At 39.1% G+C, this 26205-nt stretch overlaps 2 protein-coding genes across 2 annotated transcripts; one reads left to right on the plus strand and one right to left on the minus strand.

Moving 5' to 3' along the window:
• Positions 1–4729: 4729 nt before the first annotated feature.
• tuft1b (tuftelin 1b) lies at positions 4730–22637 on the plus strand. The gene is made up of 13 exons (XM_030740411.1): positions 4730–4930; positions 5617–5691; positions 17277–17354; positions 17437–17517; positions 17634–17705; positions 17852–17917; positions 18881–18964; positions 19776–19886; positions 20359–20579; positions 20727–20832; positions 21126–21209; positions 21505–21596; positions 21725–22637. Exons 1-13 carry the CDS (start codon positions 4820–4822, stop codon positions 21795–21797), a joined length of 1254 nt encoding a protein of 417 aa, XP_030596271.1. The 5' UTR covers positions 4730–4819; the 3' UTR covers positions 21798–22637.
• On the minus strand, positions 22538–25911 carry LOC115787661 (uncharacterized protein C1orf43 homolog). Its single transcript, XM_030740432.1, has 7 exons — positions 25679–25911; positions 25480–25581; positions 25271–25379; positions 25102–25155; positions 23849–24015; positions 23681–23739; positions 22538–23430 (listed from the first exon to the last, which is right to left on the minus strand). Exons 1-7 carry the CDS (start codon positions 25739–25741, stop codon positions 23223–23225), a joined length of 762 nt encoding a protein of 253 aa, XP_030596292.1. The 5' UTR covers positions 25742–25911; the 3' UTR covers positions 22538–23222.
• Positions 25912–26205: the final 294 nt, after the last annotated feature.

Consider the following 26205-nt stretch of genomic DNA (forward strand, 5'->3'; position numbering starts at 1 on the left):
ATTAAGCTTTTCTGGTGTCACATATGTCCTCATTAGCCAGTTATATTGCAGTACTTTGAGGTGTGTATTGGTAGTTGGTGTTTGTGCTTCAGCGCATGCCTCTTCCCAGTCCTCAGAGGATAAATTCTCCTGTAAATCTTCCCTCCAAGCTTTAAGTTTCCATGAAGAAGACTCGGAGGATCCCTCTGCTAACATGTTGTATAATTTGGAAATAATTCTTTTCCCAAAGCAGTCTTTCTTCATTTCCATTTCCAAAGTGGACAGCGGGGGAACTGACACGCACTGATTTTGAGATGATCTGATAAAGTTTCTCACCTGTAGATATTTAAGATAATCTTTACTTGGTATATCATACCTGGCAGTCAACTCTTCAAATGACATCACAAACCCACCCTCTGATCCCATAAGATCTCCTATTGTCTTTAGACCTTTTTCAGCCCATTTCCTGAAACCAGGGTCTGCCCTGCCTGGAGGGAAAGATTGATTACCCCATATCGGGCTGTAACATGACAGAGAGGAGGATTTGCCTAAATACTTCTTAACCTGATACCAAATTGAAATCATGTTTCTGACTATAGGTCAATATTCATCCAAGGTGGGAGGGACTTATCTGTAAAATAGTACATCATGGTCCTCAATTGAGCTGCCCAGTAGTACCAAAGTGGATTGGGACACCTGAGGCCTCCTCTATCATACGGAAGGTACAAAATTGATAAACGTAGCCTCGGTCTCTTGGAAATAGAAACGGTCCGTATTCTTTAGGGATGGAAATACAGTAGATTGGCAGGAGGTGGCAGTTTGATATTCTGAAACAAATACAAAAGTTTGGGCATTATATTTAATTTAAGAACATTAATTCTTGCTATAAGCGATAAGGGCATGTAGTTCCATCTATCTATAGAGGAAGTAATTGAGTCTAGCGTGGGGTTGTAATTAACCCCAACAATGTCATTTGTACATGGTACTATCCTCTAAAACATGTATCCTATCATGTAAAACAGTCTACCTTTTTGAATTGGAAAGGATTCCCGGCACGTTTCTTTCTTCTGAGTTAAGTAACTCAGAAGAATGAGGATTTATCTTTATTTACTTTATATCAGGGTTCTTCAACTCCAGGCCTTGAGAGCCGGTGTCCTGAAGGTTTTAGATGTGTCTCTGCTTCAACACACCTGAGTCAAATATAGAAGTCATTAGCAGGACTCTGGAGAACTTGACTGCACACTGAGGAGGTAATTCAGCCATTTGATTCAGATGTGTTGGATCAGAGACACATCTAAAACCTGCAGGACACCGGCTCTCAAGGCCTGGAGTTGAAGAACCCTGATTTATATCCTGATATCCTTCCAAACGTGTTTATTAGGTCTAACAAGGCTGGGATAGAATTTTCCAGTTTTTCCAAAAAGAGAATGATGTCATGAGCAAATAAAGCAATTCTGTGTTCCTGTTGGCCTATTGTCAAAACAATTATATTTTTATGAGACCGCACCGCGATGGCAAATGGTTCTATTGCTAAAATCGTAGTCCATCTGGGCCTGGGGCTTTAGTCATTTTCAAGTGATCAATTACTGTAGATATTTCCTCCTTAGTTATGGCTGCACCAAGATCTTCACTCATTAATTCTGAAATATTGGTCATTTGGAGGGTATCTAAGAATAAGTTTTGCTCTTGTTCCTTATGTATTATGTCTGAGCTATATAATTTTTCAAAAAAGGCCTTGAAAGTTTCATTAATTTCTAAAGGGTCAGTAAGAATCTGTCCCTCACTGTTTTCGACTGAGGTAATATTTTTTTCGTTTTGTTGTTGTCGGAGGTGCCAGGCTAATAGTTTCCCGGGCTTTTTCCCTTGATCATAAAATGCCCACTTAAGACGCAAATGATATGAAGCTGCTCTAGAGGCAGAAAGTTTGTTATACTGTGTTCTTAATAGCAAAAGTTTTCGATGGATGTTTGGGCATAGCGTTTGATCTTTTGTTTTTTGATAAGTTTGTTTTGCCTTATAACTTGTAAATCTGACCTCTTATGTAGGCCTTAAAGGCCTCCCACCTTGAAGAGGGTGATATTTCATCTCTATTGGTTTCAAAAAAAGATGCTAATTTGATTATCTATGAAAGATATAAATTCTGAGTCTAGGAGCCATTTTTTGTTTAAATCTCCACCTAGGAGGGTCTCTAATTGGTCTTGAGTCTTCATATATTAATGAATTTGGCACATGGTCAGATATTAAGATGCTATCCTATTGACAGTCTTTTATTTTATGTCTCAAATTGGCAGAAATTAAAAAGTAATCGATACATGAATATGATTTATGTGTATTTGAATAACAGGAGTATTTTAAACCCTTCTGATTCATATCCCTCCAGATATCCATCAAATTAAGTTCCTTCAAATCGTGTTTTAACAAAAATCTTTAGTCCAGCACAGATGTGAAGGAAATATGAACATAACTGTGAATATTTGAGGTTCAAAGGCACATAGACTAACATTATTCTGCAACTTTGCATTTACATCAGAACCCAGATTAAAATATCTGTAAGGCTGAGGCAGTTTCACACCTTTACAAGGATACAGAGAATGCAAAATCAAACTTAGGCCACTACATTATCACCTCAGTATCACCTGAGCTATGGGTAGTAAACCTGAGTACAAGTTTATTACCTTAAATTACTTTGAGTAGTATCTAGAAGAATAAAAACTGTAAACCCTACAGATGGTTATGTGGGAAAATTCCAGTAGATCAGCAGTTTCTGAAATACTCAGGCCAGCCCATGTGGCACCAGCAACCATTCCCAGTTCAAAGTCACTCAGATCGCATTTCTTCGCCATTCTGATACTCAGTTTGAACTTCAACAGGTCACCTTGGCCATGTCTGCCATGTGATTGGCTGATTAGATTGGGTTAACAGGTGTGCTTAATGAAGTGGCCAGTGAGTGTAGAAGTCAAGTGTAACAGTCAGCTGCAAAGAACATTCACGTTCTTGTGTAAACTTGAGGGGGTGATTATGTCACAAGAAGAAACTCAAATTATCTTCTGAATCAAGATGAATTCAAAACATATCATCACCCTCTCTAAATAATGGCCTGAGACATTTTTTTAAGAGTTTTATTTTTGCCTAAATCATCATATTTTCAACATTTGGTTCCGTTTTTTTGTCTTTTCTGAAAAAAGCTAAAACAATTACTTAGGCCATTATTTTAAAAGGATTACAATATTGTGAAGATGTGATTATAATCAAACAAAATGTCACATTTCAATATCTTATTCCTTCAAATTGATATTCTCTCTTTTCTGAACAGCTGGTCTGTGTGTTTCTTGTAGCTCTGGGTAAGTTTTCTTCTCGGAGACTCTTAGTCTTCACCTAATCCTTAGGTGGTTTACTGTAATTACCGAAGACACCAAGCTGTTACAGTGACTCCACCTCTTAAAACCTCTGCGTCTCTCTCCTTAGTGAAGAAAGACAGGCTTAGGTTTTTTTTTTATTGCACTACAAATTAGATCCAGTGAAGCTGACTGGATGCACTTAATGATAGAGCTTTTGTTTGAATGTAAATAAATTATGTAACTGCACATCATATAATTTGGAGCACTTGAAATAGGAGTGGTATGAAAATAGATCAGTGAGTTGTGAGAAAGTTAGAGGCATCATTTGTGAGCGCTGGTCGCTGGCTGCCGTGTAATTATATGCAACAGCGCTTCCCCTCATTTGAGTGCACAACATCAAAGGAATTTATAGTACCAGGAAGAACATGTAAAGTACAAAGCAGTCCAAATTTACATGTGAGCCTAAAGCTAAAGACTGAGGATATATTATTCACCTCTGTCTAAGCTCCTAACCAGAGGCATTTTGCAGTGAGATTGCTTATTGTATGACATGACCACAACTTCCATGATATTCAAACCACTCAAAAAGGGGGAAAAAAAGGGGTTGCAAAACAACAGCAAAACCATTTATGTATGTAAGCCAAAGCATGTTTGACGTGGGTTGAGCCTTTCTAAAGAAGCGGTCTTTGAAATTCTCACCAGAAGTCTGTTTACTTTGAGAGGCTCCTCACACAAAGCCACCATTCTATATTTACAGCAGCAGTCATTGTATTTCAGTCATGTGGACAAAGTCACTGCTTTTATTTTGGTGTCGTGGAGCAAACAGGCGTGAATGACAAATAATTTAGGTGTCTGAAACCAGGATGTGAAACAAAGTCACACAACCAGAGCAGAAGGACATTGTAGTAAAATCATAATGTGGGATTATATGGTTTAATCTCTAGTTTAGTCTGTATATCACATGAAGTCATTTAATTGTCCTCAATACCACACCTTCCCAGGGGCAAGTAACAACAGGAAAATAGAACATGTGTTTGCTTCAGATATGAGGTCATATGGCAGGAGCTGTATATTAATTTATGCTCATCTACATTAGAGTGTCATTGAATAACTGCTGATTGTTACATGTTGTGTAAAACATTTGTACTATTTGATCCATTATTAACAAAGATTCTCATATTGTCAGATGGTAAATAAGAGGCTTATCTGGGATGATTTTTCAGTCCTGATGTCAAATAAATGAAAAGAAAGAAAGAAATTTCAAACTCTTTGCCATCAAAGTTAAATGAGTTCAGCCACAGGTCTAAGGAGAAGTGGCTCCTTGCAGGACAGGACAGTTATCAAATAGGACTATATCCTCTTTGCAGGTCTGGCACAGAATTAGCTGCAGTGCAGAAGCAGCAGATCCCAGTTCTTGAAAAGAGTCTCTCTCTGCACTGTTGTGTTGCTAGGAAATATCACAGGGACTCGCAAGAAACAAGACAGATGAAGAGAGGTGGGATATGGGATCCTTCTGGAAGAAGATCAGGCAGGGGGCTGAATACAGATTGCCATGGCTGAGGAGGAGTGCCACCAAATGTCTGCCCGATGGAGGTGCCATCAACTTCTCAGAGGTCAGACAATGTTTATTTTAACAACATGTGCTCTGGAGCAAAGCAGTCATTACCAAACAAGAATATTTAAATGAATGAATTAAAGTATGGAGTATGAGTTTACAATCTGCAGCATGAGTAACAGCCTGGGCTATTCAGAAAGAATCCACTTTAAGATAAGATACCTCCATTAGCAACACTTCACCTTAGAGAAATGTTTCAGAAATAGGGTTGTCTGTAAAAAATAAATGAAAAAAAAAATAGTGATGCAATAGTATTAAGGTATTCAACATCACAATTATACTCAGCATCACAACCATTATTATTATTATGGAAAGGAGATTAATAATTCTTTCTATTTCTCTAATAGAAAGAAAAAGTAAGGTAAGTGAACAGCTTTAAACCCAAAGTAAAAATGCTTGGAAAGCATGTCTGCAATGATAAATACGGGATATACTGTAGTTCACTACTTTCCGCTTAAATAAGGTGCGGGCGTGAGGCGGACCTGCAGGTTTGCTTTATTTGAATACCTGGACAGACGGCGGCGGCAGAGGGAGGCAGCAGCGCAGCGGAGTCCAGGTCTCTCCGCCTTTCCTCGGGCGTTTGCTGTATTTGACAGTTACTCGCGAAGAAGAGACTCTACAAGACAGTACTTATCCAGAAACTTTGGACAGTTCTGTTTTTTCATTCATTTTTATGTCTCGTAGTCACTTCCCCACGAGAAGATGAGCAGCGGCGTGACGCGCGCGGTGGGAAACGGAGAAGAGGACGACGAAACTAAAGTGAGTGATGATGTGTGACCCTAGTTTAAAAGTTCTAACTAGTATCTTTAATGTCTTAATCACCCCGACTTCTTAGTGGGATGACCTTATTCCAATTCCCCATGAAAACGAAACCTTTACTTTACTGTATATATGAAATAGTTTAAATTATGTGACATTAAAGCACAAATGTAGGTCGTCAAACAGCGTTTGTGCGTCAAACTACATTCTGTATCTTTGTTCACCATCTTTGCATCATGTTGCCTTCTGCATAACACAACATAAAATATCTTTATGATGATGGCAAAGCCAACAGTCTCACTTAAAATGAGGCTTAGAGCGCGTGGACTGAAATCTAATAATATAAGTGTTATGACATGATCATGACAAATTTTAATTCACTATTAAAATTTGGATGCATCATAGAGTAGATCTAAACGATCCATTTATCTATAGTTTACTTTAAAAAATGCTGTTGATCTTAAATTATTTGATGAATTTTAAGGCAATACTGAATAAAAAATATTAGTAAAAGCTTCTACTCCGGCCTTAGGCAGCCAACACTGTTAATTATAAAACTAGTACTGTTTCATTTATTTTAAAAAATCCTTTTTAAATAAATAAATCACCTGTGCTGAGGGACTAAATAGGTGATGCTGTGTTAACTTTTATTGTCGTTCTCTTTGAAAGTTGCTAATAATGACAAAAGATGCTAAAGTCACTTCATCAGGGCAGTCTGAAGCTCTTACTAATTTTTAAATGTGTCAAAGTCATAAGGCTATCATGACCTAAGAGATTTGTAATTCATACCTCACACTACCATCAAACTAAATAATCTAAACCAGAGGTGGGCAATACATTTTCCCAGGGGGTTACATGCAAAACTAGGACTGTTGCGGAGGACCTCACCAATATGCTGAACTCAGTTCTACTCAATATTAATTTTATCTTTCTTTAAGCTTATTGGTGCGGCCTTCCACAGCAGTCCAGGTTTTTCGTGTTGGGAAAATTGATTGTCCGCTCCTTATTTAAACTTGTCATGTGTTTGACTTAGGTGCAAATATAGAGACACAGAAAAGCATTTTTTTATTGTTGAATCACATTAATAATGTTAATTACACCATGTACATGTTTTAAAACTGAATCTGACAGCACCTATTTGCCAATCCAAACCAAAACATTGATGCTGCACCTGGATCTTCAACTTAAAAAGCCACTACACCTCTGTTCTCACGTATAGTAATACTGCTGAGAAAGAAATAAAATTACAGCAGTTCAAGTAGTGTCAAATGGTCCGAGATTTCAGTGGCCAATATTAGACAAAAACAAATACCCCGAGCAACTCCAGCTGCTCTATTGCAGCGCTGCTTGCTGCATGACTTTAAAGTCATTCAACTTGTGTTTATTAATAACTTCACCAGATCCACCAATATTGCCCTCATAGTGTATTTTAGCTTGTTATGAATGAACTGATGTGCTCAAACAAGTGAAGTGTGAACGCCCTGCTCCAAAATCATTAAAAGTCAGTGAGAACAAATGCAGCCTCTGGCCATGTTTTTTCTTCTTCTTTTTTTGGGGTTGGTTCTTCTGCTTAAAGTTAAAGTAATTGTAACATTTAAATCCATTCTAGAAGAGTGACACAAAACATGTAACCTGACATTCTAGAAAGCAGAATTTACAGAGAACTCTGAGCGTTGCAGAACTTATTAAGAATGTGCCGGTACTTGTCGGTTTGGTAGTTATGTAGAAATATGGTCACTGGCAATCGAACTGCTTTTGTTTTCCTTCCAACTGTCTTTTAGAAGTTTCCTTGTAGGCATTAAAATGACAACAATTTATTGGGAACCTGCCAAGTGAAAGATTAAATGTTACAGGATGCTGTCACAATTACATCTTAAGCCATGTCGTGACAACACACGCATTGCAGGACGGTAATGATGTGGATTGCTGTGAGGTCGCTCCTGGCTATAACGCAGAGTAAATGCGGACTGTACCTGTAAACATATCTGGTTATTGTTGTTTGACAGTCTCTTGACCTTTCCCTTCTGCCAGTCCCTGTCCCAGGACCAGGCCATATCTGTAATTAAAACACAATCCGCTGCCTTTTCTCAAAGGATGCCAAAAAAGAGCCCAAACAATATAATGGCTGGCCAATATTATCAGTTGATATTGACAGATAAAAGGGATATTGCTTTATCTGATATGAAAACTTTTTTATACAGAACATAATATACAGTATATTTGCTGCTGTGGTTGGGATCATTGTCCTGTTGCTTGGCCCAGTTTGGGCCAAGCTTTAGCTTTCAAACAAATGGCCTCATTTTTGACTCTAGAATATTCTGGTATACAAAGGAGTTCATGGTCAATTCAATTATTGCAGGGTGCCCAGATCCTGTGACTGCAAAACAAGCCCAAATCATCAGCCCTTCACCACCGTGCTCGACAGTTGATATGAGGTGTTTGTGCTCATGTGCTGTGTTTAGTTTTCTCTAGACATGGTGCTGTGCATTATGGCCAAACATCTCCACTTTGGTCTCATCTGTTCAAAGGACATTGTTAAAGAAGCCATGTGGTTTGTTCAAATGCAGCTTTGCAAATCTAAGCCATGCTTTGTCATGAACTTTAATATTTAACGTGCTAACTGAGGCCTGTAGAGTCAGAGGTGAAACTCTTGGGTTTTTGCAGTTTCTCGGAGCATTTCACGGTCTGATCTTGGGGAGAATGTGTTGGGACATCCACTCCTGGGATGAATGTGGCATTGTGATAACACACGTCTGAATGCGTCAGACCAGGATACTGCCAAAACCTCTGCTTTTACAGAAGTGCTCAATCTTGCTAATGATCAATTAATCAAGTGCATTTAATTAGCAGCACCTGGCTGCTACTTACCCTCTTAGTTCCTATGGAAGCAGTAAGGGTGCACTTTTCACAGGTTTTACATGATTGCCTATTCTTCTAACATACAACCTGTAAGTTTTCATTCCAATCAAATACAACAGGAAGTATGAACTTTAACTTTTAACATTCTAACTGAGCCCTGTAGAGTGTGATTTGTAGCTCTTGAGTTTTTGTTAGTTTCTCTGAGCATTGCACAGTCTGACCTGGCAATTAATTTTCTGGGACATCCACCCTGAGGAAGGTTGGCAGCTGTCTGGAGTGTTTTGTTCTAACTGTAGAACTTCAGATTGTTTTGGAAATGGTCTCATAACAATTCCCAGATTGATGAACAGCAACAATTGCTTCTCTAAAATCATTGCTCGTGTCTTTCCCTCTTGGCGCTGCGTTAACACACTCCTGAAAGCTCCAGACCTGCAAAACCAAAACCTCTGCTTTTATAGAGGTGCTCACACTCGCTGACTATCAGTTAATCAAGCGCATTTGACAAGCAGCACCTGGCTGCTACCTACCCTCTTAATACCTATGGAAGAAGTAAGGCTATGCTTAGAGTCCTGTGAAAACCTTTTTTCACATGGCTTTACACAAAGAACATCCACCACTGTACTGATATTAGAATTTTTGACATAATAAAATTCTTTCTTAGCCCAAAAAATCCAGTGTAGCACTGATATGCTTCTTTTGCATCTAAATCTGATAGATTTTGAATTTTTAGAACAGGTTTAGTGGCATCAGAATATACTGATAATAAGGCTGTTTATTATCATATATTGAGTATCCCTTTGGATATGTTATTTTTCAGGCAGAGAGAATATGTTTTTTCATTGAGTCCTGTTTTTGTTTCACTGTAAACAGACTTCTGCAAACCCCTCTTTTTTCCACTTGGTTTACTCAGAGAATCAGTTTCAATCCACTTAAATACATCTCAGAGTTTGTTCTTGTATTGTCTTGACAAGCAACTTTTAAGATAATGTGTCGTCTATCATGGTGTGAGAATATGATGGGAAGAACAAGCATGGTCCAGGTAAGGGTGTTATTAAAATAGCTTAGTTGGATTGCAATGTGGTTTTTCTCAGCTCACCAATGCACTTACACACTGCATGAGAGAGTAAGCCTTTTGTGTGTATTATAAACACATTTAAATGGCATGTTTGCACTACTCACATGTCAACAAAATAAGCAGGTACAAATATACTGTAAATACAGTAAGTTGCCTGAGAAATAACAGGATATTCAGCACATACCATCACTGATAGCCACAATAAAAACACAAATATAACCTTTAGTGCTAGATAGAATACAGTGAATTAGCAGTTAAAATTTTATGTATATATATATATATATATATATATATATATATATATATATATATATATATATATATATATATATATATATATATATATATATATATATATATATATATATATTTCTCTTAATTGATTAACTGCTTGAAAAATAACTGTCAAAAACTGATAAAAAAAAAAATACTTAGCACAATTTTCCAAAGCCCAATAATACTAAGTCTAATGACTTTGTACTGGCCAACCAGTAGTTTACTAGTTTTTGATAGTGTACTATATAGCAAACTATCAAAAATTAACAAAGAAACCATACAATAAACATATTTAAGAATTTTTAAAAATTACTCAAATCAGTTCATTGGAGTTATCAATATAGTTTAAGTCCTTATTAGATGTTCCCTTAACAAATGATTTCTTGATTGCAAGTAAAACTAATCATTCACTGCAACCTCATTATACACTTAAAATGGCCACGGAACACATGTTGTGTAACGGACTATCAGGTTTAAGATCATTTAAGAGATGTGCGTACTAAACAACTGGATAAACACACACTAACAGGAACATTTTGGTCTGTGCAGCATTTGACTTTTGTTTGCACAGTTTTGTTTACCCTGCACACACTCAACATGCTGGTAACCTGTTATATAAAAGCACTTCATTAATCTCTGTTACATAACTCACACCACGCATTCCTCAGTGTGCTGCAACCTACCATTGTCACCATGTCACAGATAAACAAGGTCATTCCACTATTTTATCAATTTTTATCGTCTTTAGCTTCTTACTACATGTTTGCAGCAAGATGGTAATAACATATACAGCTGTGGTCAGAAGTTTACATCATGCAGATGAATGCCATATTTTTAACAATTTCTTTGAACTATTCTTCTTCCAGGGTGGAATGATTGTACGGCATACATCTTTAATGACTTTTAAAAACAAGAACTGGGTGCTCAAATTGAATTAATTTTGGATGTTCTCTAATCCACACAGGGTCAAAAGTACACATACAGGCTCAAAACATGCACTCGCTTAAATCTTTTAATAACTGGTGCTGCAGGTTCTACAATGTATTTTAACTTGACAAGACCAAGGCCTATTAACTTCTCATTCGTGATTGCAACTGGTAGTTTCTCTTTGCCAGCATTAAGAGGATCTATTTGACAGCACTCACTGGATTGGCCAATACTCGGAACAATGGGAAAGTCCAAGGAACTCAGTGAAGATCTAAGAAGGAGAAGTTACACAAGTCCGGAAGGTCTCTTGGAGCCATTTCTGATCATCGCTTCAAATAAATGCACTTAAGTATAAGTTATTCTGATGTGTCACCACTCTGCCAAGGTCTGGAAGAAGACCCAAACTGTCACCCTGACCATTTAAAGTCAATGAAGATGTATGCCATATAATCATTCCACCCTGGAAAAAGAAAAGTGCAAAGAAATCATTAAAAGCCCCAAATTACAATAACATTCATGCCCGTGATGAATGTAAGTAAATTTCTCTCTAAAATGTATGTGTAAGGGAATATTTGCAGGAATTGTGAATTAGTGCACCATTTTTTTTTCTCATATTTATCAAATAGGATGTGTAAAGCAAAAGTTCAGGAGCTTCTTATGCTTAGACTGGAGCTAACTAATGACCATTCCAATGTTAGTTTAGAGTCACAAAGTTTTTGTATAATGTAATCAGTGGAAATGCTCCCTCCAGTTTTTTCCATGGTGTATTTAACATTGCAGTCCTGCAGGGGAGGCTCTGAACTATGTGCCTTCTTGAATTGGCACCCTCACTGTAGCTCTCCGACTGGAGAGCAGTCTGGAGGGGGAAAAAAAAAGGGGTTGGGCAGCAGATGCAGCCTCACCCAGCCATGTAAGGCAAGACAACCGTGGCTTCCCAAGTACTTAGTCATAAAGACAGAGACAGTCTGGTTCACAGCTGCCTGATCATCCCCGGGAAGAGTCCCAGACAACTTTCTCTGCCCAGGTAGCTATCAGAGTGATTCTTTGTGAGATAAAGTGAAGGACTGGTATGGTGATTGTTATGAATGTAAAATGTGTGATAGTTCTTGTGGTTGTAATTGTTTTGTTGCATCATGAGGTACAGCGCGGTGGTTGGTATATGATTCATTTGGTTTTGTCTTCCTAGTAAACCAGTCGATACATGATCTCTGCAGGGGAATTCCTTAAATGAACATTGCCCTTTGTTTTATCAGCATTATTTATACAGCAAGCAAACATCAGAGTTATATTATTCAATCTGAATTTATGTGATTCTGTCACATTTCGTTTCACCTCCTGTATGCTAACAGCAGTCATGAGTTTGTTACATAAAAGTAATTGTAAATGTTTCCGGTGCCACCTCCTATTTGTCAGTTGCCTTTCAGTGTCATGAAAAAAATGATTCAGCTTTCATTGTATTAGTGAAAAATTCTGTTGGCATTATTCACATGAGAGGAGTCTATATGAATACCTAATAATGTGTGCGGAGTGCGCATCTGGTCAGGTAGGTTTTGTGGATAACAAAAAGTTGTTTTAAGCAGATAATGACTTCTCCATTCATACGCTGTTTAGACTTGTTTCTTGGTAATGAAACACATTTGTTTTGACTAGCGGTAGAGATGGATAGATTTCACGCTTGGCTGTGAACTCGGGGGTCCTGCTGTGCGTTACTGCTCAGTCTGGTTCATTTTTCTTTTTCCCAGTTCTCCGCTTGCTACAATAATCTCTGAGTGCTTGAGCCTTTATTTTCACTATGACATCATCTCTCCAGATCAGTGCACAGCAGTCGGAGAGGCGTTTGTGGCCGCAATGGTGGGATGCTCTTGTATTGATTGAATGAGTTCACTGGTGATATCAGGACACTCTGGTAACCCAGACTCTGAGGCAAAGCTGTGATGCCACCTACTAATCAGTACCCATGAGTCAGGCCGGACAGATTTATAACCAGCTGTTTTCATGTCTCCTGGGAGTCTCATCCAGTAAAGATGATGTGATCTGCAATGCTGTTTAATTTTTAACTTGATCATCTCAGCATCAGAGATAATGACTCTGCTTATTTCTGCTCTGCTCTCTGTTCTTTGTGGTATGACTCATTCTTTTGTACTAAGTCATTATTTAACTATACATCTATCAGTTTTAGGAAGTTGCTGCCGCATTACATCCACTGAAGGAGGTACAGACAAGTGGAAATTTGTACAGTAACTTTGGCACTACTCTGCACTCCTGCTACATTGTCTGTTATGATGAAAGCAGGACAGTAGAGACAGAAAACAGATTCTCCCTTTGGCCTCACTGCGGCTGCTCAGCTACACAGTTGACGTACACTGAATATGTGCCCCCAGTTGCAGATTTTTTACCAGAAGATTTATCTCAGCACTTCATTTGCATCTTTTCATTTTACCCTGACAATCACACCATTTGGTTATACCATTGTATTTACAAAGAGCACAACATGGAGGTTTGTAAATAAACTGGTAAATAAATATTACTAAAGTTAACCCATTGTGCTAATAATAATAGTTCTCCTTTAAATATAGTGTACTGATCACTTGCCTGAGACGCTTACTCATCAAATGTGGTAATTTGTTTTGATTGGACACATGCGATATTTCATAAATCACTGATTACCTGATGAAAAAACATGGTTATAATAAGTGCCAATAAATTATATATAGGCATTATTTTATGTTAGATTTTACAGTTTCATGATCAATCTGATATCAAAAAGCATGTAGAAGAGCACACCATGAGTTGCAATTCATGTAGTACTGAAAAGAAAACAGCAGTCCTGATGATTTGTTTTACACTTATTCAGTGGTGCTTTGTTTCATGCCTTTAAGGAAGAATCAATCAGCACTAATAGAAAAGCTCATCCCTTAGTGGTACTGATATTATCAGTTAGACTATTTTCAATAGATTAAGTTTGAGGTTTGCTGCCTCATGAAACCGGTATATCTGTAAAGATAACACTCCTTTGTGCAAGAAATACCACTTAACTTTGAAGCCACTGTGTTCTCTATGCTTTGAGGTTATACGAGGTTAGGTTTTTATGGAAGCGTTCCCTGAGCTGCACAGACAAGCCTAGAGGAGCAGTTCTCACAAGTACCTGCCTCTTTGTCTCAAGAGTGGAAGCAAATTATTATCTGCGCTGTAGATGCACGGATGAAAGGGTGGGTTTTATTATGTTCATTGGAAAAGTGTGAGTGCATGCATTACCATGCGGCAGAGAGATAGTGGAAGTATGCAGCTGTGGTGATATACTGTACAACTGTATAACCTGCTAACTTAGAAAATATATATCATCATCCAAGGATTTTGAATTACTGAGACTCTTTCTGCCAGACTACACCTGGCAACTGTATCACTCTGCAGAGAAGGACTGGTAGATAAAATCCATCTGTAACAGGAGCCTCGTGCTAGTGGCAGGATCTATAATAATGATGGTATCCCGACTGAGCTAAGCTACAATGTTAACAAAATGCACACCCTTTATTTGACTGGCAGATGGAGACTGATGTTTTTACAAGGAACGGCTTGCAATAAGACTTGTGTGTTTTTTTTCTTTTTTTAGTATTGGGATGATTTCTGGAAAGAGACTTTCCTGCTGAGTTTTCTTTCTTTCTTTTTTCCTGGAACTTTGCACACCACGAGGAAAGTGACACCTGGTTTCATTATATTCAAACTAAGGCAGATATTTCTACAGGTGATTCTTTCAAAGCATAATACAGCTTAGAATAATTAAATAACAAGCTAGAGGAATATATGTAAATTAGATTTTCAGGGGATCTATGCCCTTACAGTAAGTCAGTTCTGTTTTGTCCATACATGCACGTAATGTAATTTGAGCAGGCCGGGATGGCAAAAGCATTCACCAATTTTGTGATTTTTATTTCACCTTGGCACATGATCACAGGTAAAGGCTATCTGCTTTATAATAATGCATAATAAGCACTTTTTGTGGGAGAGTTGGTTAATCAGTTATGCAAGTAAGTTGCTGGGACTGTTTTCATGCAGCTGTAATATTGACCTCTCTTGCACCTGGATCCTCCATTGTATGCAGTTATTTTGTGAGCTCTGACTTGTGATTCATTACGACTATTACTGTCAGCAGAAGAATGGTGTGTGGCGAGATGTGAAACACTGCGTTCAGGTACACTGCCAACACCGCCCAGGGCGCGCCTGCACCATGAGCCTGTCTGCGTCTCTGTGAGAGCGAAGCCCTTGAGGAGTCCCTCCCTCAGATCAAAGTTTCAGAGTTGGCTTGCTTCTCACCACCTCCCCGCTGATGGTTTTCAGGTGACACAACAACTCTCTCAGAGCTGCTGTACAAGCTAAGCCATTTGTTTGAATTGCAAACAGAGAGCTGCTCGCTTACGTCAGTATCAAATGTGCTCCCCACATTTTGCGCGTTGCGTGACAGGGCGTGTTCACACATGCACTGAAACACTGTAACATCCTGAATGTGTTCCCACTTGTTGACACACAGTTTCATTTTGTGTCGGTGACGATCATGATGTGCAGCCACTAATTATCAAGTTGTGTTAATCAAAAGGGCTTCTTGTTGCTCATGCCTCAGTGGGCATACCCCTGACTGCGTTGCCACAGAATTACTGGGAAGCTTGATACAGTTAATGGTATTTCACAGGAAAGGAGGAGCATTTTCAAAGTTTGGCAAATGATGTTGCTAGTCTTCACATGTGGAACAAAGTCTGTAAGGAACAATAGCAAAATATCTCATCATGGGATACTTTCCTCTTTCTGTTTGATTGTTTTCTTGATCAAAAGTACTTTGATCAAAGTTTAGACTCTGAGCTTGTTTGGGTTTAGATCGTATCTGATGTCTCAAATACGTCTGTCCGCGTGCATACCATCAAAATTATTGTTGACTTGAAGCTGACGACAGACTGTGGTATGTATGTGTCAGCGCCTCTCAGGTGTCATTCTCACTGGAAAAGCAATTAAAGGTGTGTAAGCTGGAACAATGTGTGAGTAACATTACTGTACTGTATGGCAAAATGTTTCAGGAGCATACTGGGTGCCACTGATGAAACTGGGTGATACTAATAAACGGAATATTATAGAGCAAACAGAGTGTGTGATGCAGGTGGAGAGTTATGAAATTCTTTTGCACAGCCAAACATCTGCCTCTCTTTTCTCTCTCTTTGCATTTTATGTAAAACACAAGAATCCCAAATGCTTGTGAAATGAGTAAAAATGCCTTTCTGACAGAATACAGGAGGCTGGAACTAGGATTTCAAACTAAGTTTATAAACCAAAAGAAAAAGGTATGACTAAAAATTAAAGACAAGAAAGAAGACAATTATATTGCAAGAACATTTTGTTTTGTTTATTTATGCTTTGGGCTATTGAACTACATGTCATTTTTGAAGCTATCTAATTTCCTCTGAAGTCATCACCCACACAAAGTTTGATTAAGGCCACGGATGATAGCGTGCACAGCAGAGCCACGAGGCACAAAGTGTTTTCATAGGAACCCAGTCTACACAAAGGCTTAACACACTAAGCAGTCTATATGTTCATATACTGTAGGGTGGAGACACCCTGAAAGCAAGCTATACACAAGCTATACACTCCACACAAAGTGGATTTGGAGATAAGATAAAAATGAAGTGTTTCTGACTCAACAGCAGTTAAACTGTTATCCGCGTACTGCAGTGGATTTTGTCTGTCAAAGAACCAAATGCTTTGTTTTCTTTGCACTTAAATGGGTGTTCCCAGTGCATGTTTTTACAGCAAGTATTTGTTTGCTATGTGAGATTTGTCTCTAAAGGAAAAGCAGAGCAAATGCGGTCAAAGGTAGGGTTGGGGGGGGGGGGGGGGTACCCCTTAAAAATGAAGTATGCAGAAAGATATCTACAAAATAAAAAAGAATACAATACAATAGCGTTGACTGAATCTCCAGGACTACAGGACTGTGTGTTGTATATAAATCTAAATTTGTAAACGCATGCATGACAAATAATCTCCATATTTTCTGCTTTTGTTGCCAAGGCAACACTGTTGAGGCTGGAGTGACTAAGCAGTCACGGATATTTCGAGTTTTTATATTTTTGTCCCTGACTGGACAGGCCTGGTTTCATTTTCTCCAGTGGGCAGAGTCATAATCACCAGACTTGTGGCCACAAGGACAGAGTGGAAATGTGTTCTCATTGCATGTTGCTAGGCTTCACAGTCTAACTGTGTGGCATCAAAGGGGAAACCTCCATAATGGGGAAGTTTTACAGAAAAAAAAAACTTTTCTTTCTCTCTCTTTTGCTCTCTTAGCTCCACCTTCTTTCACTTGTGATTTTCATTTTGAGCCCTTCTCCTTTTTTTCATAGTTTTATTTTTCAAGCAATCATCAGTGCTCTCCATTTAGCAGTTCCTCTTATCTCATCTTTCATTTCAGGACCGTTGCAAGCAGCTTAGACTCACCCTGCAACATCAGGATCAGTCAGGCTACGCCTCAGAACGCCATAACAGTAAGGTACAAAGTTTGTTTACTGAGAGAAAGAAAGAAATGCTGAACCGGGAGCTTGGTTTATTTATTTGTTCTGTACTGAATGTAGGAGAGCAGCATAGCAGTCGTGCTGCCACAGAAACCTGAGGAGCAGGAAGAAGAACCTCGCACAGAAGTTGAAGTCATCAAGGTATGTGAGCTTGTTTTGCTGTCATGTTTGTTGATACAGTGTGAGCAACACTACACATTTCAGTCTTAACTGGACTACAGTCACATCTATCATCTTACAAACTGTGTGTTATCCAGGTTTACCTTGAACGCCGCCCACCGGAAGAAAACATCAGGATGCTGACGGACGAGGTGTCACAGATTCAGGAGGTGAGTGTGTGGACAAATCAAAGCTGAACTGCTAGTGGAGGAAACCGGAGCGTGTTTCTTTTAGCATAACAGATATGTGAAGGGACATAGCTGTGTTTGCTGCATGGTACACATCTTTTTAATGCCTGATGTGCTTTCGTTCCTAGGTGAGGTACTGTCTGAAGACTCTGAGAGAGCAGATGGCAGCCAGGCAGAACAGCAGCACCAACAAGGTACACACCCTCTGCTTCAGAAACAGTTTAACAGATGATCTTTGGTGAAGCAATTTGGAAGAGCTGTGAGCTTAATAACTTAATTTTTAGGATCAAAAGGTTATTTGATTATTGGAAAAATGTGACTGGTAAATCGTTAAATAATAGTATATTTAGTTACTCGACTGCATCCCGAATTAAGTGTATTTTTAGAAGTTGTGTATATATGTACTGTATATAAGGCAAATTTCCTTCTCTGATCAGACAGTGAAGACATTTTCTTCACGCAAATGAAGAAAATGTCTTCCAATTAAATGGGACTGAATGAAATAAAACAACTGATACAAAAAGACAATAAAAAACATTTGGACAACTATAGGAATAAAAACTAAAAATGAAAAAGGGTTTTATGAGCTTTGCCCTTAAAACTGTTAGTAGCATCTAATTAAAATCAAATTTCTCCAACTGAAAAATCACTGAGCAGAGACTTCTGTGGACAGCCTTATCATTTGTCATGTTGTGTATTAAAAAATATTCCAAGACATGCCAACACCAGCATGGTAAACACGTTCAGTTCAGTGACTTGAGTTGGCTGCTAGCTACACCCGCATGTCTGTTAAAAAACATACCTCTATTAATGCAGAACTTTAATTTAATGGAATTTAAGTAAGTGAGTAAACCTGTTTATTTGTACTGTAATATTTTTAACATGGGACTGTAGGAACTGACTGGCTTTTGAGTGCAGTCACTCCAGGAACTACAGTTTTTTTAGTAATTCACAGGTTGTTTCCTGATCACTGTGTTGGTCATCCTCTCTTAAACTAGACCTGCCAAGTTATGTAATGCCTTAGTGCTCCTGCTTCTTGGGCTAAACATGAACACAGTGTGTCACAATAGTAATAGTAGACCTTAACTGTCCAAATGTGCATGCAGCTTTCTCTGCACTAATTCCACTTATCAGTTGTTCCTTTTTTTTCCATTCAGCATCCAGCCAATGGCTTCAGAGTCAATGCACCCGGGAGGAAACCGACTGTCATCAATGCCAACAGCGTCCACACCGATGCTCATGTAAGCTCACCGTTGTTTTCAGCCTTATCTGACGTCTTCTGAAGGGTGCCTGCGTGGCTTTCATTGTTTGATTATTCAGCAGTTTAATATGAATGAACCACAGGAAATGGAATCAGTCAGTTTCAGCCGCAGCTAATTTGAATGCATTCAAAACTTTATTCAAATGACAGCCATACCATTCGTAATGGAAAAAAGTGTCTGGCCCTCCAGCAGTTCCTCATTCATTCAAACCAGCCAACTGCCTGCTTTTGCAAAAAAAAAAAAATTGTTGCCAGGCTCTCATGAGCTCATAACAAAGCTTACCACACACACACACACACACACACACACACACAATATTGAATTTCCCATGCATTATTCTCGACTCACGGCATCATAACAACTACTGTAATTCAACACCATTATCTACCAGGGAAGCAGTGTTAGAGCTGGGAGATAGTTTGTGTGTGTTTCTTTGTGTGCTAACCAAACCCAGTAACCTATATGTGTGGTATATAGGTAAGGTAGGGTTTAATTTACACTTCCCTCTCCTGTAAGTGGTTATGTCATGTTGGAAAGTGCATTAAGTGGACCATTTTTCTAGTAGAGTAAATCATTCTGTCTGCCTAAATAACAGCCCTGAGATAAAAAGATTATCTCAGAGTTTAACAGCTCCTTGTCTAGATGTTTTTGTTACCTCAGGCTAGACCATGCAACCTTATAACACAAAGCAAATGGCCTGTCAGCAGCCTCTTTTGTGCCCTCTGGATAAAGTAGCTTGTAAGATTAAGCCTAATTGAGCATGTCACTTTCTGTCTGTCTGCACTCTCAGGTTGGGGATAATCAGGAGGAGAGCGCGAGACTCAGAGACGTGACCAGACGCCTGTATGCTCAGCTGAAGGAGATGGAGAAGCGGCATCAGGAGGAGATAGACAGAATGCAGGTGCGTATCAGGAGATGAGTAACATGAAACGGCTTCCTGTCCATTTCCTGTCCACAGCAGCTATGACTCACCCGCTCTCTTACTCCTCTATGCCTCCTCATTATCTACCAGTGTTATCTACCCTTGTTTGGATCTTTGCACCGCAGTGCATTCGTCTGTCAGGACATGTAGGGCCACTGCCCACAGACAAACACTTTACCATAGAAGGTCATGTGTCGTCTTTTTATTCTGTTAGTGGTTCCAATGAAATAGGAGGACATGTGGCACCATTTACCGGGAAGCCTTAATGAATTTATAGTTTTTTATCAACATCTCAGGGATGCTAACTGTGGCAATGAATCCACCTTATCAAATCAATGAAAACCAGACTCGGGTTATAATAAACTTAAACTATTCTTTATTAATGTATCTATCTCTACTTTATGTCATGGCACACCAGAAAGTAAGTCTCACTTTTTGATTCCCCTTGCAGGCAGAGTCAACGGAGTATCAGGCCCATCTGGCTGAGCAGACAGAGCGGCTGCAGAAGGCTGAGAAGCAGTCGAAAGAAAGAGGTCAGCAGGTGGAGGAGCTGCAGAGGCTGCTAGGAAACATGGAGATTGAGAACGGCAATCTCAAAGACAAGATGGCTGCAGGGGAGGCCGAGCTGCTGCAGCTTAAAGCAGATAGAGAGAAAGGAGAGAAGGAGCAGAGGCAAGACTTTACACAAACTCATATCAGAAGAAGTTTCTAATAAATCAAAGAATGAAGAATTTCACTTTTATGTCCTTCAGTACAAGAAAAATAACATTTTACTCCAGTACTTACATTATATAAGCTTTCTCATGTATCTGCTTCCAGGTGTGCAGAGCTCGAGAAGGAGGTGGCTGTCCTGAAGGAAAAGATTCATCATCTTGATGACATGTTAATGAGTCAGCAGAGGAAGGTCCGCCACATGATCGAACAGGTATTCATGCACACAAGTGTGTTGTCTAGCGGTGCATGGTGCACACAGATAAACTCAAGGAAGGAAAATGAGCTCTCTAGTGCTCACAAACACACAGGAAGCCACTAATGAGAAAATGTTTGAGGAGGCGGACACATGAAGTAGAAAGAAGCCAAACGGAAGTGTGTGGTGAAACAGAACCGGTGGCATGAATAAGTGATGCTGCAACTGTCTCAAATAACAAGCATCTTGTTTTTCTCCTGAGCATTTCTCATTGTTTGTTTGTTTGTTTGCTTGTTTCATCTGTAACACAGCTGCAAAACTCCCGGACGGTCCTCCAGGAGAGAGATCGAGCCATCAGGGATCTGGAGGAGAAGGTGGCTTTCCTAGAAGCAGAGGTGAGGAATTTAAAAAAAAATGCAAATAAACTTATTACTTGCTGTTGATTTATTTGTATTTTCTTTCTTTTTCTGAAGCCTCTCTATTTAAAGATTTACAACTTAATTAGAATCAATAATCGTATTGGCCAGAGAGCCACAAACAGACCATCAGGTTTTGTTCTTTTCGGAGGCTTTGCTGACAGCAGGAAAATATAAAACTGTACCTGAGTCAAAATTGTACCTGTGTGTTTTGCCTAGAAAAAGAAGCCAAAAGAATGCAGTTTAATCTCTTTAAACCTCTTCCTGTTTGCAGAACAAAGAAATGCATGACCACATGGAGTACTTTCTGGCAGGCCAGGAGCCTCCACCCCCATCTACTGAGAACAAGCCAGAGGTTGTTTATAGGTTAGCCATCACTTCCTAATTTCCACCCCTTTCTGTCCTTTCTGGGCGGCTGTCTATTAGTCATGCTAGAGTCAAATATCTAAAACAACCTCTTAACACTGCCCTTTTTCTTCCTCACCTCTGTGCAGCAAACCGCTGACACCGACGACTCAGAGCAGCAAAGCCCTCCCATTCATCAAAGTCATTGAGATCAAATCGTGATTGGAGCAACAACCAAAGGATTTCCTGAAGTTAAATACTGTGTACATATTTATATATTTAACCTCCTACTAGTATGTAAAATGTAGTTTTGCAGCATTTGTTGCTGGCTGTTTTAACAGGCCTCACGCACACTGTGTCGATACCTCGTTGTTACGTCTGGGGCTGTTCTTTATACTTCCTTTAGGTTTCCTCAAGCCAAATCTTAACAGGGATCCATGCAGAATCTGAATAAGCTGTTTCAGCAGGTCAAACTAAAAGGCAAGTCAGTTAAAAGCTGTTGCTAGTTTAGGTCAAATGCACAAATAATCGCAATGTTTTTAGTGTTTTCAGCTCTTCTTCCTGACCACAGTCCCTCAGGGTTCAGAGGTCAAATTCCTCAGTGCTTTGCACCACATTGCCAATAGCAAGCGTGCAGTTATGATGTCAATAATAAAATATGATTTATGCTTAACTAAAATTTTTTTTTTTTTGACAGAGTGGGTCAATGATACTAAGACATAGTGCTGTTTTGATATAACTTGTTTGAGCTATGCTGGGAAAGACTGCCACGTACTGCCTCAATGTGCTTATTGTACAGGCCAATCATGTCTTGTGCTAAAAGGTTATACATAATAATGCTCATTTAACTGATCAACTTGCTTATTTACATAATTGCGCATTCTTCGCATTGACTTGGCTGCTTCTTTCTATAAAATACTTTGTTGCAGTCCAGAATGCATATTTTTAGTAAGTAACCTTATACTGTGAACAGTGTAGATACCTTGAAATTCAGTCTGTGTCATTTTGCTGTAAATTTCATCCAATTTTATTTAAATGTAATAAAAGAACTGGTTTATCCAATTCATTTGTTTTGCAATGCTTTTATCGTGCGTCGCTACATCCCTCCTCCATGGCCTCACACCGCCACCTAGTGGAAATCTTGGGACACTGACTATGAAGAAGAGGGGGGGAAAGTTCCCTTAAACCACAAAAAACTATAACCATATACATAAACACATGAATTAAATAAGTTAATATAAATATCTTACATTTGTACATTAATCAAACATTTGTATTTACAATTTCAACTTGCAAGAAAAAAATTAATTCTGGTGACTTCCTCCTTTTACAAAAATGAAATGAAATCTGCGCCAGGCTGGCAACAATTGTTTTCCTCTGCACACAATTTACAACAAACCAACACACAGTAAAAGAAAAAAAAATGCTGGGACAGCAAGACTTTAACAGTTATATCATTTTCTACATCACAAATAATGGAGGATGGCAATGCTCTCAGACACTGTCCTATCTGAGCTTGCTGTAAGTCTTTTTGTGATTTGATGGTTTAAAGCTCATTTTTGAAACCAACTCATTAGTCTGTTACAGCTTATTGCTTCCCAGCAGACTGATCACACACCACAAAACCACATTCTGACAGTCAGCGTATCACAGCGTGCTCTCCAGTGTGTTGTAGTTGTCTTTGAAACTTTTGAGCTCCAGAAAGTGTTTGGGCCTCTTGCTGCGCTGGCCAGTGGAAGGCAGGTAGGTGACCTGGATGGTGGAGGGAGTGCTGCGGACAGGAGAGCCTGTCAGGTCCTTGGCTGCGGATTGGTGATGCTGGTCGAGGCTGGTGGTGCTGGAATAGGCCTTCACACTGGGGGAGGTGAAGGAGGGGGAAGCAAGAAAAAAAGAGGGATTACTACACATGGACGGCATTTAGAATGAAAAAGTACTATTAAAGTTATTACGTGGATATTTGTACTGAAACAAATTATTTCAAAGTTACTGCAGAGCCTCTATAAAACGTATGCTGTGTTCATGCATTGACAATACAGACTGGGTCACTTGTTAGAACAGCAATATGACTATCAGTTTCAAGTGTGGAGAAGCACAGTGACACTTACACGTCAGCCAATTCGTTGAGAGCTTGCTGATATTCAAGAAACTCAGCTTCCCCAAACACCTGAAAAAAAAATATTTAAAGCCAAATCAGCAGATGAAAGAATTAAACCCATTATGTTCTGTCTTTTATTAAATCTGACCCCCCCAAAAAAACAAAAACATTTATGCACCCCAGTTCCATGGCGAGCGCTGTCGTAGCCTTCAAGCAAACGGTCAATGAGTGCACTGCGGCTGCTCTTTATCAGAGAGTGGGAGTTGCGCAGCTCAACCAGCCAGTTCCTGAAGCTGCGTCCAGTAAATGCACTGGGGTTGCCACTTATCTCCTGCAAAGGAATTCCTGTGATAACAAGAGGGAGGAAGAAAAGGTGAAGGTCAGAAAAGATTAGGTTTTGGTGCTTTAAAGGGGACAGAAAAACATGAGAAGAACAGAATTAAAAATGATTCTTACAGCAAAAAACCTGGGACACAGCGGTAAATGTAAATGAAAACACAATGCAATGATCTGCAAATCACTTGAACCCCATATTTAACTTCAACGTGAAAATTGTGTCTCAAAAAGGTTTGGACAAAATTACGGAAAAAGTTGCGTAACGCTTAAAACTACTTGGTGCACGTATCACAGCTAAACTGGCAACAGGTCAAATGGTTAGCAGTTCAACAATCTCAGGATGTTTCTCAATATACTATTGCAAATAATTTGGGGATTATATCATCTATTGTTCTAGTGTCGACAATGTTAAAGGAATCAGAGAAGTCAGGCTGTCAGGTGGCACAGCAACAACTCTGGAACACAAATCATCTTTTGCACATACTCTAACAGCATGGCTCTGCAGTAAAAGAGTGACTACCTTCACTGCATCTGCTCCTTGCAGCTTCACTGTTACACCTGTCTCCCTCTCATTCAAACATGTGGATTCCATCTTGCTTCTATTGACTTTCATTCCTCTTCTCTTCAGAGCATACCTCCAACTCTCCAGGCGCTCTTCTGCGTCCATCCTCTACAAACATCATAGTCCACGCAGACTCCTGCGTCATCTCATCTTATCAACCTGTCCATCACTGCAAACAAAAAGGGGGTCAGAGCTGACCCCTGATGTAATCCCACCCCCACCTTGAACCCACTTTCTACTCCTACTGCACACCTCACCACTGTTTCGCTGTCCTCATACATGTCCACAATGAGCATATATTTTCAAAATACTTTTTAACTTTTGCTTTTGTGCTAAATATGTGGTTCACATGATCTGCAGATCATTGTATGGTGTTTTTATTTATATTTACACTTTTATTATGCTACTTGACAAACTATTTCCACAGCAGGGGAGATAGCGTGGGTGAATTTAATATACTGATAAGTTAATGAGAATGCTGCCGCATCCACTGTCAGAATGAGTAAATTTAAGCAACAAATATTATCGCTCACCTGAGTCACGGATGGCATCCAGAGCTTTCATTCTGTACAGGTAGTTGTAGCAACCTTTCAAACACAAGATGTCTTACTGTTATGTTTCAGAAAACGGACAATATTTGCTTAACATTCGTTTTTTTAAAAAGAAAAAAGAAAAGAGTTAAAAAAAAAAAAGCTGACTGACTAATTTGTGATCCCCGCTTCAGCCTGTCGTCTTCTTCTGACAGGAGACGAGGTTCATAACGTATCTCATGGACCTTGGACAATCTGGACTCAATCTCCTCCCTCAAACCCTGTAAATTCATTCATGAAGAAAATGCACAACTTATGAGTTACTTCAGCATTAATCTTAAAGCACAGCCTAGCTTTAAAAACAGAAAAGATCCAACTCACCTTTGGTGCATTGTGGCCAATAGGCACATGTGGGCCCCGGCGGGATCTCATTGCAAAGCGCATGATTTGCCTTTTGACGAAGATAAACAGCAGCACAAACACCTGAACACAAAACCAAACGTGGCGGGGAAAAAGAGTTAAAACTCATGACAGCCGCACGATCACGTACGAGGTACGAGCGTTACTGTAACTTACTCACCAAGCTCCCATAGGCCATGACCAAAACAACATTGACTCCAGATAATGGCGAGGACTCTGCCATGCTGCCTATCGGTGTTTACAGTCTATCCAATACTACAGCTTCAAAATATTCGTCTATTAAACAAAATATCAGCAACCGAGCTGATACTGCCCTTCTTGTTTATGGGCATCATGCGCTAAATTATGCTGTTCAGCTTTGAGTTAGCTTTGTGCCGTGAGGGCGGGGCCAGAGCTGATTTCCGCCTGTGAGGATTACCGTAATGACCACGTAAGAGAGACACGTTAAACGGACTTCCTGTAGTTATATGATGTTATTATAGGTTATTATAATTAACTAGAACTAAACTAAAACTAACTATGTGTAAAATATATATATTAGTTAACTGAAATAAAAATAAAAGCAACTAAGTAAAACTTTCACAAGTTTTTTGTTTTTGTTTTTGTTTTGTTTTGTTTTTTGCTATACCAATTGCTAATTTCTTAAATGTTGCCTCTGATAAATTATCCTAACCAATATTATAATAA

The sequence above is a fragment of the Archocentrus centrarchus genome, chromosome 11 (genome assembly GCF_007364275.1).
Source record: "Archocentrus centrarchus isolate MPI-CPG fArcCen1 chromosome 11, fArcCen1, whole genome shotgun sequence".
Taxonomy (NCBI): domain Eukaryota; kingdom Metazoa; phylum Chordata; class Actinopteri; order Cichliformes; family Cichlidae; genus Archocentrus; species Archocentrus centrarchus.

Coding starts and splice junctions, on each gene's coding strand:
- tuft1b (XM_030740411.1), top strand. CDS start 4,820: ATGGGATCCTTCTGGAAGAAGATCAGGCAGGGGGCTGAATACAGATTG. Junction 4,931..5,616: donor GTGCCATCAACTTCTCAGAG/GTCAGACAATGT, acceptor TATGTCTCGTAG/TCACTTCCCCACGAGAAGAT. Junction 18,965..19,775: donor GCGTCCACACCGATGCTCAT/GTAAGCTCACCG, acceptor CTGCACTCTCAG/GTTGGGGATAATCAGGAGGA.
- LOC115787661 (XM_030740432.1), bottom strand. CDS start 25,741: ATGGCAGAGTCCTCGCCATTATCTGGAGTCAATGTTGTTTTGGTCATG. Junction 25,582..25,678: donor TCATGGCCTATGGGAGCTTG/GTGAGTAAGTTA, acceptor TTTTGTGTTCAG/GTGTTTGTGCTGCTGTTTAT. Junction 23,740..23,848: donor GCGCTCGCCATGGAACTGGG/GTGCATAAATGT, acceptor TTTTTTTTTCAG/GTGTTTGGGGAAGCTGAGTT.